At 39.4% G+C, this 18,799-nt stretch overlaps 1 protein-coding gene across 2 annotated transcripts in view; it reads right to left on the reverse strand.

Moving 5' to 3' along the window:
• The window catches only part of dock8 (dedicator of cytokinesis 8), an 86,003-nt gene that overhangs the window by 35,469 nt on the left and 31,735 nt on the right, over positions 1 to 18,799 (reverse strand). For both annotated transcript variants that reach the window (XM_047381371.1, XM_047381372.1), the window contains 15 exons: positions 13,333 to 13,542; positions 12,905 to 12,990; positions 12,225 to 12,291; positions 8,635 to 8,784; positions 8,342 to 8,422; positions 7,995 to 8,157; positions 3,486 to 3,622; positions 3,111 to 3,204; positions 2,524 to 2,686; positions 1,754 to 1,871; positions 1,589 to 1,659; positions 888 to 1,032; positions 713 to 814; positions 499 to 594; positions 116 to 350 (listed from right to left, as the gene is read on the reverse strand). In XM_047381371.1, the coding sequence (XP_047237327.1) occupies positions 116 to 350; positions 499 to 594; positions 713 to 814; positions 888 to 1,032; positions 1,589 to 1,659; positions 1,754 to 1,871; positions 2,524 to 2,686; positions 3,111 to 3,204; positions 3,486 to 3,622; positions 7,995 to 8,157; positions 8,342 to 8,422; positions 8,635 to 8,784; positions 12,225 to 12,291; positions 12,905 to 12,990; positions 13,333 to 13,542 (1,918 nt within the window). The remainder of the gene's footprint in view (positions 1 to 115; positions 351 to 498; positions 595 to 712; positions 815 to 887; positions 1,033 to 1,588; positions 1,660 to 1,753; positions 1,872 to 2,523; positions 2,687 to 3,110; positions 3,205 to 3,485; positions 3,623 to 7,994; positions 8,158 to 8,341; positions 8,423 to 8,634; positions 8,785 to 12,224; positions 12,292 to 12,904; positions 12,991 to 13,332; positions 13,543 to 18,799) is intronic.

An 18,799-nucleotide genomic window follows, 5' to 3' on the forward strand; every position in this document is an offset into this window, starting at 1 on the left:
CACAAGCATGTACATAAACATGGTTAGAAATTAGAAAAGACAAGTAAACGTAATTAAAGTTTTTTTATACTACGACTAAAATATGAAAAACAGATATTTTTAAGTGATGCCTCACCCGTTTGGCCAGCAATAACCATGGGCTGCATGATGAGGGTGAAGAGTTTATCCAGCACCCGATGGAGGAAAAGCACCAGAGGCTCTAAATTAGAGGAGGACAGAGATATGATGCTGAGCTTCAGCTCGTGCTCCAGTTTGTTCTCGGGAATCTTCTCGTCCCTGATCCGAACAGGGAAGGTAGTTCCACCTTCCAGCGCATGACACAGGGTGAAGAAACGCTCCAGGTGATTGTCCTGAAGCAGTAAACAGATGATTGTTACAAGGATGTCATTATAAAAGGAGAGGTATCGAAAAACAACAAGCAGGTTGTAATTGAAGATGATGGATGTGGTCTACGATGAAGCTAGGTAAAACAAGTAAAACTTAGAAATGTTTATTTACTTGAGGGTGAACAGATGACACAGCTTGAATCTCAAGGTTGAAAAGCCCTTTGTGGCTCTCCATCCACTTGACTGGAGGGACCTGGGGAGGAAGTTTCTACAAAAAACATGACAGAACAATGCATTATTTCAGTCTGCAAAATATGTTATCTATCGATCTATCCATCCATCTATCCATCTATCTATCCATCTATGTAATGTAAAAATGTGTGAACCTCTGGAGTGTGTAGCGAGTAGTTGAGAGGGAGTCGCTCCAAAACGATTGGTAGACAAAACTGCCCTGTCTGCAGCCGGTCACAGTTCAGTATGGGCAGCCACTGCAACATAGGCAAACACCAAAATTATTAGAAGGTCAGTTAAATAAATTTTGATAAAGTAATAAAAACTCACAGAGTATCCAATGAGGGTCTCGCAGTTGCCACTCTGGTTCTGTTTCTGTTGGCAGCTGATGTGGTAGAAAGTGAACAGCAGGTGATGCCTCTCCGTCAGACGAGCTGGAAGAGAAAGCTTCACTTCCTCATAGAAGTCTGGAGACCTGAGAGAGATAAGAAAACAAACAAACAAACAAACACAAAACACACAAAAGAAAAGACGATAGGTGAGAACGGAAGGGAAGAGAAGTGAGATGCACATACTTTTCACATGACAGAAATCACTGATGTAATCAAATAAGACATTATCAAAGAAGTCATACAGAAAGTGTAGAAAGAAAGACAAAAGTCACTGGAATTTTTAAATTATTTTGGAAATCATAAATAGTTAAAAACAATAATACATTTATTTTTTTAAAACAGCTAAAATACTGATTTTTTAAATATAAAAGGGAAAAAATGAAAAGCAGTTGATTATTAAAAGGGGAGCATGTTACAAAATGTAAAAATAAAGGAATAACTGAGAAATTAACTTGCCCAATGGGCTAAACATTTCAAAACATACATGCTAATAAACTGGAGAATCTCTTACAAATTCCAAGTTTTGGCCATTGTGGTTACATACTTTTTTTTGTTTTGTTTAGTTTTTTTTTTTTTTTACACATTACAATGAAGAACAACATTTAGGAACATTGGAATGTAGAAAAAATGTGTACTTGCTTGTTATGGTATGTAACAGGTGTGTAAACTTCTTGTAACAACTCAGGACCACTGGATTTTCCAAAAATAACCTAAAAATGAACATGAACATAAAGATAGATAAAATCATGAATGCATTTTACAATGTGTGGACTTTCTATGATGATTTTAAACAGTTGCACTCACAGGCAGAATGCAGCTTGGGTCCTCTCCACTCATAAACTGGATTTTGATGGTGATGTTTCTTGCTGATGTAAGCCTGTTGACAAAGTTCAGCCTCTGGGGGTAGACAAAAAGCAGGTTCCTAGAGAAAAAGAGGGAATGATGGTGAGACCTCCTGTTCACTACTCAAAAAGAAATCCATAGAAACCTGGATGTGGAAGAAAGTAGTTACAAAACACTTCACTAGATGGCGGTGCTGTTGCAGATATATCTTAGCTATCTGGTGGTAAAATGACATCAGAGAAATGTCCATCCACCCATTCATTATCTATTTCCACCTATCAACGCAGGGCCGCGGGGGACCTGATGCGTATCTCCAGTGGTTATTGAGTGAGGCGTGGTGACCCCTGGACCCAGTCCCCGTTCCCCATTCCATCACAGCGCAACACAGAGACACACAGGACAAACAAACATGCACACATGCACTCAAACATAAGGGAGATGAGATCAATTAACATGTTTTTGGACTGTGGGAGGAAGCCGGTGTACCCGGGGAGAACCATCGCATCCACGGGGAGTACTTGCAAACTCCGTGCAGAAAAAGCCCAGGCAGAACCTTGACTGTTCTTGCTACATCTATGAGAAAAAATCTGCAAGAGCAATCATCCCTGTTCGAGCATCATACCACATACTACAAAGCAGTTTTCCTTTCTCTGTCAACCGCCGTCATACATTCTTAAAAACATATTCTGTAAGCTGTCCAAAAGGTTGCCTATAACAACTGTCCAACCCACCTGTAAATGTTATGGGGGACATAAACCTCACTGGAGGGGAACTCCAGCACCTCTTTAATGGGACGGATGTTTTTCTCAGCCACAGGTATGAGCGGGATGAGCTCGGTGGACAGACAGGCCTGCGGCGTGTCGTGGACTGGAGACATGTCCAGTTTAATACCACCTGGAAGACACAATCATTTTAAGTATGGGTATACCACACAGTAAATACAGCACAACTTATTTTACAACCGTCAGTCCAGAAACCCACTATTAAGGGAAAAAAAAGCCTCCACTTAAGGGAAATTCCCTTTCTGGTCATGAACAAGATCAGATCAATAACCCTGTTTTAGCAAAACCTTTTTAATCAGTTTGTTAACAGTATGACCAAGCATGTAGCCAAGAAAAACAAGAAAAAGAAAGGTTTCAAAGAAGGATTTTGTACACATCTCCTATTATGCTATATACGTGTAACTGAATCTTAATAAGTGAAGTGATCAGATAAAGACTATTGAGCTGTATTCTTCTTCCTGACTCTCTGTGAAGGAAGCAATAAACAGCTGCAACCAATGAACAGATCAAATATTTAAATGCAAAGAAAAAAAAACCTGGTATTGTCTTGATTCTTCTTTGCGGAGTTGAGGTTTTCTTAATATCAGCCAAGAATTTCAACAAATCTTCATCACTTAGACGATCCCCTTCCTGAAATGCATACACACGCACAATATATATGTATTTTTTATCAATTTACATAAATGGTAAAAATAAGAAGATCTAATATAGCTCTGATATCAAAATATATTACTACAATGCAGAAACATTAGAAGAGCTTAATGGTTTATGCCCATTTTGTTTTTCACAGTGGGACATGGGCAAGTTGGAACACGCCATTTTCTTTGTGAGGTCCTTTATGTCTTCAGTTTTTTTGTTTTCTTTTTAAGTCTGATTTGTGTGTCTTGTTTGGAGGAGGGTGGCTGTCTAACCTGTTTGAAGATTGTGGTTATAGTGATGGTTGCAGGTTTGAAGGTGTGAACATTATAACACGCTTCCTCCATGTTACTGAAACGCTCAGAGTTCCTCCTGGGAAGCTGCACTCTCCGGTCCATGCTGCTAGATTTACCTTCAGGAACAAAAAATGCAATGAACTAATATTAACTTAGGTACTGATGCATAGTGACAGATTTTCGCCGGTGTATGATGATATGTTCCAGCTCATTTTATCAGATTGTGATGATATTTATAACATATATGGATATATGTACAGGGGTCGGACAATGAAACTGAAACACCTGTCATTTTAGTGTGGGAGGTTTCATGGCTAAATTGGACCAGCCTGGTAGCCAGTCTTCATTGATTGCACATTGCACCAGTAAGAGCAGAGTGTGAAGGTTCAATTAGCAGGGTAAGAGCACAGTTTTGCTCAAAATATTGAAATGCACACAACATTATGGGTGACATACCAGAGTTCAAAAGAGGACAAATTGTTGGTGCACGTCTTGCTGGCGCATCTGTGACCAAGACAGCAAGTCTTTGTGATGTATCAAGAGCCACGATATCCAGGGTAATGTCAGCATACCACCAAGAAGGACGAACCACATCCAACAGGATTAACTGTGGACGCAAGAGGAAGCTGTCTGAAAGGGATGTTCGGGTGCTAACCCGGATTGTATCCAAAAAACATAAAACCACGGAAGCGTACCACCCAGACTGTTGCATGCCCAGAGTGAAGCATGGGGGTGGATCAGTGATGGTTTGGGCTGCCATATCATGGCATTCCCTTGGCCCAATACTTGTGCTAGATGGGCGTGTCACTGCCAAGGACTACCGAACCATTCTTGAGGACCATGTGCATCCAATGGTTCAAACATTGTATCCTGAAGGCGGTGCCATGTATCAGGATGACAATGCACCAATACACACAGCAAGGCTGGTGAAAGATTGGTTTGATGAACATGAAAGTGAAGTTGAGCATCTCCCATGGCCTGCAGTCACCAGATCTAAATATTATTGAGCCACTTTGGGGTGTTTTGGAGGAGCGAGTCAGAGAACGTTTTCCTCCACCAGTATCACGTAGTGACCTGGCCACTATCCTGCAAGAAGAATGGCTTAAAATCCCTCTGACCACTGTGCAGGACTTGTATATGTCATTCCCAAGACGAATTGACGCTGTATTGGCCGCAAAAGGAGGCCCTACACCATATTAATAAATTATTGTGGTCTAAAACCAGGTGTTTCAGTTTCATTGTCCAACCCCTGTATGTTTAGATAGAATAACCATTTCTGTTTCTTTTGTTGAATAGTTAAAACAATGTTAATTTGTATTTGACCCGCAATTGAATATTTTTTTTTCCAGAGATAAAGAAATGATTAGATGTGGATATTTGAACATTTCTTTAGAGATAACAAAATATTTATAGGGGGCCCGATTTTTTTACATGACTGTACACACATACATACATGTGAGAAAAGTATTAAAAACACTAAGAACGGAGTTCAATAGATTAAATAGATTCAAGTTTTAGCGGGTTTGCACGATATCATCCCGGGAGAAATCTCAACAACATGAGCAAATCTGACCTGAGCCATCTCTAAGCGCTCATTCTTGTAACTGAAAGTACTGTTACTAGAGTCAGTCAGCTCAATAAATCTATGGAAATTCATACAAATGCAAGGCCATAATCATTACTGACCTAACATCTTCTTCATTAAAAGGAAGACACATCACCAATTATCCAATGAAATTAAAAGGTTTATACTTCTGGTATCTAATAATTATTTGTTGAATGAGTGTAAATGTGGTTGTGCTTCTTATGTTTTATTGGTAAAGGACAAATGAGGTAATGAGAAAATACTAGAGATGCACTAAGGAAATCAGCTGTTGACTGGAATCTACAGTTTTCCACCTGATCGATGAGCATCTGGTTGAAAACTCAAATATCTGATCTTTTCCAGTCAGAAAATGCACTGTAATAAATGCTATGATGCTGCTCCAACAACAAATCTCTTCAAAGTTGTTGCTCAGAGGAACCACAGTGATGCACAAAGCTGTTCCAAAAGAAACCACATTTCCTACTTGTTGAGACATTTATCCAGGCTGCAAGAGAGCGAGAGAGAGCAAAACTTTAACCAGATAACAGAAAAGCTAAAAAGAGTACAACAAAGTTACTCTGCTTTGTCCTTTTGACCTCAGTTTGACATGGAAAAGGCTAGAGTTGTTGACAGCCTTGTGGAAATATCAGAGTTAATATGAGAGTTTTTCTTCTGTGGAATACATGCTGTTTTTAATGCTGGACATTCTAATCACCGATAAAGTGGAACCTATACATACAAACGCATCTGTATATAATTTTTTTCAGATACAGTATAGACCAAAAGTTTGGACACACCTTCTCATTCAAAGAGTTGTCCTTATTTTCATGACTATGAATATTGTAGCTTCACACTGAAGGCATCAAAACTATGAATTAACACATGTGGAATTATATACTGAACAAAAAAGTGTGAAACAACTGAAAATATGTCTTATATTCTAGGTTCTTCAAAGTAGCCACCTTTTGCTTTGATTACTGCTCCTCACACTCTTGGCATTCTGTTGATGAGCTTCAAGAGGTAGTCACCTGAAATGGTTTTCACTTCACAGGTGTGCCCTGTTAGGTTTAATAAGTGGGATTTCAAGCCTTATAAATGGGGTTGGGACCATCAGTTGTGTTGTGCAGGAGGTGGATACAGTACACAGCTGATAGTCCTACTGAATAGGCTGTTAGAATTTGTATTATGGCAAGAAGAAAGCAGGTAAGTAAAGAAAAATGAGTGGCCATCATTACTTTAAGAAATGAAGGTCAGTCAGTCCAAACAATTGGGAAAACTTTGAAAGTGTCCCCAAGTGCAGTAGCAAAAACCATCAAGCGCTACAAAGAAACTGGCTCACATGAGGACCGTCCCAGGAAATGAAGACCAAGAGTCACCTCTGCTGCGGACGATAAGTTCATCCGAGTCACCAGCCTCAGAAATCGCAGGTTAACAGCAGCTCAGATTAGAGAACAGGTCAATGCCACACAGAGTTCTAGCAGCAGACACATCTCTAGAAGAACTGTTAAGAGGAGACTGTGTGAATCAGGCCTTCATGGTAAAATAGCTGCTAGGAAACCAATGATGAGGACAGGCAACAAGCAGAAGAGACTTGTTTGGGGTAAAGAACACAAGGAATGGACATTAGACCAGTGGAAATCTGTGCTTTGGTCTGATGAGTCCAATTTGGTCTGATGAATCCAGTTTGAGATCTTTGGTTCCAACCACCGTGTCTTTGTGCGGCGCAGAAGAGGTGAATGGATGGACTCTACATGCCTGGTTTCCACCGTGAAGCATGGAGGAGGAGGTGTGATGGTGTGGGGTTGCTTTGCTGGTGACACTGTTGGGGATTTATTCAAAATTGAAGGCATACTGAACCAGCATGGCTACCACAGCATCTTGCAGCAGCATGCTATTCCATCCGGTTTGCGTTTAATTGGACCATCATTTATTTTTCAACAGGACAATGACCCCAAACACACCTCCAGGCTGTGTAAAGGCTATTTGACCAAGAAGGAGAGTGATGGGGTGCTGCGCCAGATGACCTGGCCTCCACAGTCACCGGACCTGAACCCAATCGAGATGGTTTGGGGTGAGCTGGACCGCAGAATGAAGGCAAAAGGGCCAACAATGCTAAGCATCTCTGGGAACTCCTTCAAGACTGTTGGAAAACCATTTCAGGTTGAAGCTCATCAACAGAATGGCAAGAGTGTGCGGAGCTGTAATCAGAGCAAAAGGTGGCTACTTTGAAGAACCTAGAATATAAGACATATTTTCAGTTGTTTCACACTTTTTTGTTCAGTATATAATTCCACATGTGTTAATTCATAGTTTTGATGCCTTCAGTGTGAAGCTACAATATTCATAGTCATGAAAACAAAGACAACTCTTAGAATGAGAAGGTGTGTCCAAACCTTTGGTCTGTACTGTACAAACAGCGAACCTGTGTGCATCTTGGCATTGCGCAAATTTCCACATCTCATTAGTTCCTGTGTCTGGTCTTTGCTGGATTTTTATTCATTTGTTTTAGGAGGTGACTTTCAGAAACCTTTTTGGTCTGACACTTTCCTATTAGCTTTCCACCTGTCCATTCTCCTGTTTTGTATTCACTCAATATGCTGTCACGGTCAATTATGAAGAGTGGACAGAACATTTGTGAAGGAAAAATGTAATTGGTCAGTTTTTAAAATGCTAATTCAGAGTCATCAATTTCTAACAATAAGTCACGTGAAAAGTGATCCAGATATCTGGACAATATATTGTGGTGAAGCATTAAGAATCTGTGCTCAAAAATATTTGGTATTCCTTTAAAACAAGATATAATCTGGATTGGCTGGTAAATCTCCCAAAAAATACTCTTGTAAGGAGCAAGTTGTTTTTAGGACAAGCTTCTTTTCTAATCTCAAAGATAAACTCATGCATACCTCCTTTTATGCTGTCAGAATCTGTGACATCACGGTCTAAAGTAGCAGTAGAGATGACGTCCATGATATTAACTGTTGCCCAAGCAAAAGGCATGCGATAGCGACCCAGCCTCTGGCAGAAAGCCTCCGCCTGGCCTTTCAGTTTCTCAAGTTTATCCTTGTTCTAAAAAAAAACACACACAAAAACAAATCCACAATTCATTACTTTTTAAATTCAGAGCCAAAAATTATAACCACAGCAAGCATTGGCATTAACCAGGGGAAGAAAAGCATAAATGCCAAGGGACCAGCATATTTCTGTATAGTGAGTCTGGTGACACAACAAACAGATCTCTCTGCAACTTTACCTTTGAGGAGTCATTCTCCCTCATTGTTAAATAGGGGTCAGCACAGTCACTGATCTCTCCTTGCTGGAGAACCTTCTCAATCTGACACAGACAGGAAGCACACAAGTAATCAGAGAAGCTCAAAACATTTAACCCCCCTCAAAAAAATCCATACCCTGCTGGCAAGGTTTCACAATGCATTAGATTACACGGTGCACAGTATATTTTAGATTATAACTTTGCTGGCTATTTAAAACCAGTGACCTTCGCTATTTTCCCTATGATTGTCTAAGGGGAATAACTTTTTTTCTTACCTTGATGACCAGGTAAATATCAGACGAAGGATAGGTGACTGAGAAGATGCCAGATCTAGCCAGGGTGGAGTGATCCACATGTGGAGTGTGAAGTTTCAAGCAGTTTCTAAACTGCTCAGAGTTGAGATCGCAATAGAAGTTTTCTGATATCTAGATGAGAAAAAGAATGCAACATTGATCTTTATTTAGAGAAAAGAGTACCCTGTTAGAAAAGCTGAATAAATTTGCTATTTTGAACAAGGTGGGTGAGAGCAGAATCAAATATATGATTAAAAGCACTCTACAGTTTCTCTTCTCTGTTTTAAAACAGCCAGCATGCAGAAAGAAAACTGTATATCCTGATCTGGCTGGACCTGCTGTGAGTCATGTGATTCTATTCACTACAGGGCTTTTAACCTCAGTCTATCACACTGCACATCCCACAGGAACCCTGCTGCACTGACCAGAGCAGCGCACACTCCAACAAGCCAAACCTGCCACCTATCCATCCATCCATTTTTTTTGCCCGCTTATCAATGCGGGGTAGCTGGAACCTATCTCTAGCATTTATTGTGTGAGTGGTAGGGTGTACCCTGGGCATGTCATTAGTTCATCACAGAGAAAAACAAAAACACCAAGCACACAAACACACACACAAACACAAACTCATACCTAAGGGCAGTTTTAGAGAGTCCAACTAACCACAAAGTCCTATTTTTGGACTGTGGGAGAAGGCTGGTGTACCCAGACAGAACCCAAGCAATGGGAAAGCATGCAACCTCCATAATTAGGTGACTTCTGAAGGTAATTGGTTGCACTGGATTTTATTTCAGGGTATCAGACTAAAAGTGATGAATAAATCTGCATGCCACACTTTTCAGACTTTAGTGTGTGAAAAGTTTGGAAAAGCTTCTACAGTTGAACATCCTTCACTCACTCATGAAAAGTGTAAACATGTTAAACAATAGCAAAGTGTTCACAATGGTAATATTCAGAGTGAAGCATAATTATAAATCACTAATAAAGTGCGATGAAGTGAGACACATGAAATTTAACGACCCCTCTTCAACATGACATCACTTCTAATCACAGCGTTATGTGTCCGCCTTGCACCAACAAGCTTTGCATTGTCAGACGAAGAACATCTGGTGCTGTCAGATTAGCAACTGCATAGCACAATCCTCCTCTAACAGCTTCAATCAAAACAGATCTTTGTGAAAACTGGGAAAAAACATCTGAGACATGCCTACTAATTTTCTATGTTTCAACTCTATTAATCTGACTTTATACTGCTGACTGTAGAGAAATGTTCTTAAGGAATGGTAAATATGTTGTTAATAAACTTTAATACAAAGTATCAAAGACCATCAATCACAATAGGTAATACTTGTAGACAATTATTCTTTCTTGCTGTTAAAATAAACTGATTTGTTTGCGTGCCTAATGTAAAATCTCCTGTGCCGCTTATTGGGCCAAAGCATTTTTTAATAACCCAGAGTATGAAGTGGAATTTTACGAACATCTGCTGCAGATTTCACAAATGAAATGAAGCCTGAGAGACGCGCATGAAAAAAACCCAAACAGAAACCTATTTTTAATCACTACACAGGAGACAGAGATGGCTGTTGAGGTGCAAGCTAAACAAGTGCACCAAAGAGAAATGTAGAAATATATAGATGAAGCAAGACAGCAGAGACATGATTCGTGTATTTTTAACAGTCTGCCTATGTCTTCACTCACAGTAATAGGCAGGAAGTTGTTTCACCTCTACAAAGACACATTTCCCCTCTGCAGCACACAATGAAAGGTCATAATGCCTATTCAGACAACGTCATTGTCTTTAGGATTGTTTATACATGGTGAGATTAAAAGCAGCAGAACTGCAACTTTACATTGAAGATTTACAATCTTCTTTTGAACTTAAAGAATCTTCCATACTTATTGGCACTCCTGGTAAAGACTCTTTTTGCAGTAGCATCATATCATTGAAAAACAACCTCTAACATAATTTTTTAAGTCTTAGGTATGTGTGTCTGTGTGTACATGTGTGTGTGTGTGTGTGTGTGTGTGTATGAGTGTGTGTGTGCGTACGTGTGTGTGTATGTGTGTGTGTGTGGGTGGTGGTGGTGGTGTTAAAATAGTACAGTTGCCACATATATTGGAAGTCCTAAAATTCCCACTTAAAATTATTGTAACTGATCCATTTTTAAATTAATACCTAGGAGTTGCTAAGTCATTCAGAATATCACCTAGTCTGCAAAATACCTGTCCACATCCCAATTGATTATTTGCAGACCTGCCAGGAAAAGGGGTGAGGGTGCAATAAAGGTGGAAGGAACTGTGTGTTAAGGTTTCCACACAGTGTCTCAATCAGTTATATTATCAATCTCCTTTTGTGCTGATCATTTTAATTTCCCTGTCTTTACCCTTGGGAGTATCTTAGAGCTATTAGTCAGGCAGAGCAGCATTAAAAGCATGAGGGCAGAACGACTGAGAAGGTAAAATCTAAGTCTAATCTTAGAGATCAAAGAGCACATAATCTTTCCATTCCATTCTTCCCAAAAAATATTCAGCCAAAAAATACAATTTCAGCTTATTTATTCATTTATGAATATTTTGACACTGATGGTCATTCATTCAAAGCTATGTATTTGGCCATATTGTCTAAAGAACTGATCAAATTAATTAAAAGCAATTTGTTTTTACCTATTGCCATACAGTATAATTGTATTTCTTATTTTTCCAACAGCTCATAATTTAGTTTGTTTTGTTTTGTCATATTGACTGACATCAGACATTAAAAGGTTCACTTTGTGGTATTTGCCTCTGCAAATTTATAGAGTTTGTGTGAAAACAGACATTATGAGCTGAAACAACAACACAAGTTCAAATTAACAAAGATGAATTACATCCGAAAAAAACGTCCAATTCTCACAAGACTGACAGCTCTGGTTTGGTGTTTTCCACTTTGCGGTGCAAAGGGATTTTAAGTGAGAGACCAATACAAAGCAGTACATAATTGTGAAGCGCAAAGAGAAATTATAAATAAAACTCACACATTTGCATTCGCTCCCCAGAGTCAGTACCTTTTGCTGCAACTATAGCTGCAGTTATTTTAGGAAATGTCTCTACCAGCTTTGCTAAGATAGAAACTTAAACCTTTTCCCATATCCTTTTTTGCAAAGTAGCTCAAACTTCGTCAAATTGGATGGAAAGCATCTGTGAACATTCATTTTTGATGCTGCAGATCCCTAACCCTTTATATAGGTCTGGACTTTGACTGGACCATTTTAACCCATGAACATGCTTTGATTTTAAACGTTCCATTTGAGCTCTGGTTCCAATGGAACAATTAAGGTTGTTTTCCAGCTGTGGTGAAACCTCTGCCCCAGTCCCATCTTTACATCACAGTTTTGCAGGATATAATAAAATGGTCATTATTAGTCTTAGAATTAATGTGATTAAATACTAATGTATTTAATGTGGACATGAGAACAATAACTAAACATGCAGACTATTATATTTTGCCCAACAAAAGTGGTGCTTCAATAGAGGTAAAAATGCAACATCTGACAAGCGTCTGGTTCCTCCAAGAGAAGGAGCTTCCTTACCTTTTTCTTCTCCTTCAGGTCATATAAGGCCATGGTGGCAAACAAGGGCTCAATGTCAATTTCAAACCTAGAAGTGAAGGAAGAAAAGGAAATACACATTAATTATGGCCAAAATGTGGAACTCTGTTTCATACTTAAGCTCAGAATATATTTTATCCCTGTAAACCGCAGTCATGATTGGAAGGAACTAATTATCCACCACTAACTGATGACATGCTGAACTGAGCAATCAAAAAAAGTTTCATGTAGCCAAACAACTCAGACAGGGACAGGCATTATGAAGCGTTTAAGGCAGAAAAAGTGCTTTTGTTGTGTGTGCGTTTGTTGCGGGGTGGGCGATTGAAAGTCAGAGAGAAAATCCCACAAAGAAGGGGAGGGATAATTAGTTTTTGGAGAGGAACCCTTCCACACAGCACTCCCTGATATACCACTTTGTCTGTCAATGAATGCTTTTTTTAAAATTTACTCAGACTCATAAATAATAATGAGATTTAAATGCATTAGTGTATGATATATAAAACAGAAAAGATTATTTTTATGCATAAAATGGTGACTGAATATTTTCATTTAATACAAGCAACAGTTGGCCCTATGTCCATCTTATACAAAGAACAGAAAGCAGCTGATGAAATGACAGGATTGTTCTCCGTCCCACAGTATTATTAACATGTATGACATACTTTATGGCCTGGCATCGGATCAAGATGCGATCCCCAGTGTGTTCTTTGGGGCAGTCAGGAATAGGCCGGATTTCCACCGCATCATCCTGGAACAAAAAAAACCCAGAAACTTAAATGAAAGAAATGCAGATGTAAACAGTCTGGGAGAAAATAAATTTTTGGCCCATGTTTTAACAAAATTTAAGCTCTGATAAGATTTTAATGAACATTGGACCTAAATGTTCAATGTTCTGCAGATGTGGAAATAAAAGGCTAGCTCAGGACTGGTTACAGTTAGGGTTAGAGTTCAGTACCCATTAAATAGGTTACATAAGATCCATTGTATAGCATGAGTCTGATCTACTGTGATGCAAACACAACCTCAATTAATCGCTTTGGTGGATTTTGACATGTGAACTGTTTAAAGAGTTAAATACTAAATGCTTCACCTCATCAGGTGGCGGGTAAAGCGCAAACATCTCAGGATGTCTTTTTTCCATCCGCGCCTCCTGATTGAAACGATCCAGCTCCTCATGGTTGCTGAAGGCCAGCAATCTCTCGACCCTATGGTCTGGGGCCAGGCTTCGCAGGTTAAAATCAGACGAGGTCAGCGTACGGCCAGAGTCATCGCTCAGCCCTGTCAGAGTTGGAGACTTGACCTGAGGCAACAATGGAGAAGGATAGGTAAGTGCGAAGGTTAATGAGACAAATTCCCGTCTCTCTGAAATCGCAAAACAATAATCTTCTGCTTAAATAGCATTAAAGATTTAGACACAATACTTGTATTGACGAAACAGCTAACACCCATTAATGATGAGATTTTGTTGTTTGGTCCTTAAGGCTATAACCAACCAATATGGCTCACTCACTACAGAAAACAGTAAAAAACTATATTTAGTCAATTTTTTGATACAGAAGTCAAAATATCACCAATTTGTCCATGATTCAGACTAGTGTTATTTTAGGACCAGACTTATGTTTGTTTTTGAGAAGTTAAAGTGGCTTTGGAAATCCAGAGGAGCCAACTATAGGCTTAATCTGCTGGAGGACACTAATAATTGAGAACTTTTCCCTACTTCACTTCTTTTTCTCTTGTTACTCTGCATTTATGAATGATTTAAAATTGTTGCTGCCTTTACTTGAAGGTTTTACACTGTGTCCTCTCTGTTTTTTCTTCCAAACAAGGTACACATGGGCAGGTGCTTTAAGGTTAGCCGTATCTTTTTGATGAACTAAATCACTGAGGAAGCTAATGATTCCAAACACTTTTTTGTTCAACTGTTTCCTTCCTATAGGGACCATCTGACAAAGTTATTTCTGCTACTTACTTTGTGATCTTAATTTTTCTTTCAAATGGAAAGTACTTGGGGCTCACTTCTGTGCTTAGTGTTATGTCTTTTCTGGATGAAGCCATTGTCAAAGCTATTGCTGTCTTTCATTCTGTGTTCTTTGTGGTTTCCTACCTATAGAGAGTATTCCTAGGCCGGTGCTTCTGTGTTGCGCAGTTCTAGATTTCCCTGGATGTTCCAAGAAAGCTTTATCCCCTATTAACTTTGTGTTCTTTATTTTTTAGTTCTCATAGAAAGCACACCTGGGTCAGTGCTTTTGTGTTTAGCTGTGTTTTTTTCCTGTACAAAGTCCACGACAAAGCGATTGCTGCCAAGGACTCTTTCTGGCATTCCCTGTACACAAATTCACATCTCATCTTTACAATAAGATCAACAGGATGCAAACAACTTTCTGAATCAAACACTGTGGCCAAATTGGAGTAAGAAGTTAGAAACATATGTTATATGCACACTGGTTTGCAACATGATTTGGGAAGAAATTGAGTCTGTCAGGCTGAAAAAAAAAAAATAATCAGAATAAAAGCATGGTTACAATAAGTGCAAGGCTGGATAAGCTGCCAAATCCTAAAATCTGATCCCTGCACAAACACCCGAAAGAGAAAAAAGTGTTCATAAGAATTTGCGCACATGCACAAGAGTCACAAAAGTATTAGAGTGGTAGGGGGCAAATCATTTTCAGTAAAAGAGATGGATAAAACACTGTTGTAGAATAAGGAAAAAGAAAGCTACTTGTCTCTAGTGTTATCTACAGGACAGGCATTAGTTTTGTATTTCACAACCAAAGCACTATACGCAACACATCTGAGATGAAAAAAGCACCAGGAAGCTGTGAATTTCCTTTTTCTTGATATACAGATATATTCTGAGGCCCTTTAGAATAATCTTTGATCATGTTTGAAAAATAAACCATTTAGCTATTTCAAAGTACTCCTAGGTTAAACCTAGTTAATGCTATCTTAAAATAATACAACCTTCCTAAAAGATTCACTCAACGTTATGCCTTTTCCTAAACTGTGATTACTCAAGAGCTCTTTGGAGCAACACAAGAATAGTAACACCAGACGTTGGTGTGTTTGGACAGGGCAGTGTTTTCAGCTTTAATTTCCACAACCCTGACTTGCTATGAAAAAAAGAGGACACATCTTTTCTGACAGTTGGTTTGCAGTGTTCATGCAAATATATTAAAATCAATCAGAAACAACAACATTCATCCATTTCATTAGAATGTTGAAATGAAATGACTAAACTACAGGGCATGACTTCATTGCAGCCATGTTGCATGATTAGGACATTCCCTCTTGCCACCCTCTCTCCTTGTCCCTTTCACTCCCATCATCCATCGAACTCACATCCAGGCTGGTACACTACAGGGTAGGACTGACCGAGCAGCCACCCTGGTAAAGTTTCACCCTGTCAAGGCTCCAAGAGTCCATCAAACGACATACCCTGGGCTTTTGTTGAAGCAGATTGGACCAAGGACAGGGGACAATAGTGCAGTTCTTCCCCACTCTCTCTTTCTCTCTCTCTTTCTCTCTGGCATATGTACATGCATGATGGGAAGCCTGCAGCAGTAATAGGGGGCCTTTGGGCTTGGATGATTAACCAGAACAAACAAGGATGGAGCAACAGTGGGTGGAAGAGAGGGTTTAAAGAAGATAGATGGTAGAGAATGCCTGACTTTGGGAGCCAGGGATTTGGTCACTGTGAGACAGAAAAACTACAGAAATGTCACGATGGGAACTTGGTCTACTAAAACACTATTAGAGAAATGAGGCAGTGACCTGGGCTGTTAATTATTTGTTGGTGCATGCATCATTTTCCACATTTTACAATGTAAAACATGCAATAGCCTATTTTGTTAAAAGAAAATCTGAAAAATATTTTCAGATTTTGTTTTAATATTTTTATTTCTATGCAAACCAGGCTAACTACACTTGAAAGCCGTTCTCACAATGGAGGGAGTGATGAGAATAACAACACTGTTGTGTTCAGTATTAAAGCACCCACCCCCTCACTCTTCACATTCATGTCTCTCAGGCCTCAATCAGTATGGACTGCCATACTGCTCTCAGTAAAACGTCTTCAACAAAAGGCACTTTAAATAAGCAGACCATATCGACAGCCAAGGACAAAGTACTTTTCCTGCAGCTCTTGTTCAAAAAAGTTAAAAAGCTGATTAAAAAGAAAGTGGAGAAATATTCATGCATCCATACAGACGTAGATGGGAGCAAACAGGATATTAGCAGAGTTCAGCTTTGTGTATAAACTGAAAGCACGAGGAAATTGTTGCGCAACAACCTGTTCCTAGGCATGCAGACTGCTTCTCCAAATATTTGTGAAAGAATGGGTCACCCTCAGGAGCTCTGTGAATTCCAGTTTGGTACTGTGAGAGGATAACACCTGTAGAAATCCAGCTGTGACATTTCCTTGTTACTAAATAGTCCAGTCAACTACTAGTGGTATTATAACAAAGTGCAATTGATTGAGAATACCGGCAACTGTGGTGCTACTGGCTGGCTGCTACTGCCCCCAGCGGAACAAGAGGAAAAGCGAACAAAAGCTGTGGCGCCTGAAACATGCTGGGGTTGTTGTGCTGCATCATTATTAATGATCTAGTTGCTGATTTTTTTTCCTTCTGTTCCATTCTGCTACGGCTTTTCTGGACTGTTACAGTTAGTTAACTTTTGTCAACACTATTCCCAGCAGCAGGTTTGTCATCGCAGCCTCTGCCCTGAAGAGATTAGTTCCCCTGTCTGTTAACTTGCGCAAGGTGCTACTGAGTGCATAATTGCGCATGCTGAAGGCTGAGCGTGAAGTTGCTCTGCGAGCAGATGCTTTATATTTGGGGTTTGGGAATATTTTAACAATAGACAACGTATTTGATTGTTTAAGATTGATATTTGGTGACACAATATAATGTTTTACTGTATTAACCCTCCCATGGTGTATATTCACATTCAAAAAATGTAATCCAACTGATCCAACTCCAATTGCTCTGCAATCTATGCCTCCTTCTGGCCACAGGGACAGCAGACATTTTTGTGTCCTGGTTAATACCTGCATTTCAAACGTGCTAAATCTAGATGCAAAAACAGCACCCACAATTCGTTTCAGGTTTGATAAATCACATTGCGGGTGGTAAGGGATGACATTTGCATATCCCTCTCCCATAAATTTCCGCATTTGGGTCATTAAGGCAAACACTGTAAAAGGTTTGCGCCCGCTATTCCACTGATTTTACACACGCAATCTGATTAGCACCTCATTAGCAGATCAGCTTTGCGGACGCAAACAGGTTTGCTTGTGGTTTTGTACACGCAAACCTTTTGAAGATGCAAAGGGTGAATCCAGTGGTGTAAAGCTTGCCTCCAGAACAGTGGAGACGAGTTCTCTGGAGTGACAAATCATGCCACTTTGTCAGGCAGTCCAATGAATGAGTCTGGGTTAGGCAGTTGCCAGAAGATCAGCGCTTTGCCTGACTGGATTGTATCAAGTATAAAGTCTGTGGAGTTAAAGGGATTACAGTGCATGGCTGTTTTTCAGGAGTTGGGTTCAGCCCTTAGTTCCACTGAAAGGTACCCTTAATGCTGCAGTATTCCAAGATAAATTGGACAATTTCCTGCTCCCATCTTTGTGGGAGCAGTTTGGTGATGGCCACGTTCTGTTCCAATATGACTGTGCACCAGTGCACAAAGCAAGGTCCATAAGGACATGGATGAGCAGGTTTGGTGTTGAAGAACGTAGCTGACGCTGACCTGTAGAGCTGACATCTACCCGAAGTAACCCCTTTACAGCAGAGATTGTGAGTTAGGCCTTCTTGTCCAACATCCATGTCTGACCTGACACATGCGTTCCTCAAAAATGCCCATGAACACAATCCTAAACTTTGTGAAAAGTTAGATGTGAGTAGCTTTAAAAAAAAAAAAAAGCAAAACAATAAAATAAAATAAAATTCAATCAATGACAGAGTTTTAAAAAACAAATCATTACATTAAAAAAACAAATCTTGGTTGGTTGAGCAACCAAAAGTGTAGAAAGAGCAAACTTTATAACACATGATAAAAACTGCTATTATAAAAACTCTTCCCATGTCCAGCCAAATGAAGATCAAGTAGTTTTATCTGAGAAAAGTTTTTGCAGTAATTATCTGCTTTGCAGTGATATTTGTATTTCTGTAGCAAAGTAGGATAAGTAAAAGGTTGAATTATCAAGATGAAGACATTCTGCTTGTCATAAAATAGTACAGGAGGATTTAACACAATTATGTCCATGTCTGGTCACTTTGTTAATGTCATATTTCTTGAAGGAAGAGTGGTTTATAGTTTTTCAGTTCGATCTAAGTCTAAGCCTACATATAATACTTACAAATGTGAGCTGGGCCTCTGACGGAAAATAATGTCTCAGCCAATGCACATATATTTGCAAACAAATCCAGACATTAACAGGTTAACTGTTTTAGGCTGGCTCGATACATGTTAAACTTACTACGGCCTAATTACTATCAGTTACAAACGAGCTTTAGATTTTCAAATTAAAAGCTTGTGGCCAGTAGCGCCTACCGACAGTT

This window comes from Girardinichthys multiradiatus, chromosome 12 (genome assembly GCF_021462225.1).
Source record: "Girardinichthys multiradiatus isolate DD_20200921_A chromosome 12, DD_fGirMul_XY1, whole genome shotgun sequence".
NCBI lineage: Eukaryota > Metazoa > Chordata > Actinopteri > Cyprinodontiformes > Goodeidae > Girardinichthys > Girardinichthys multiradiatus.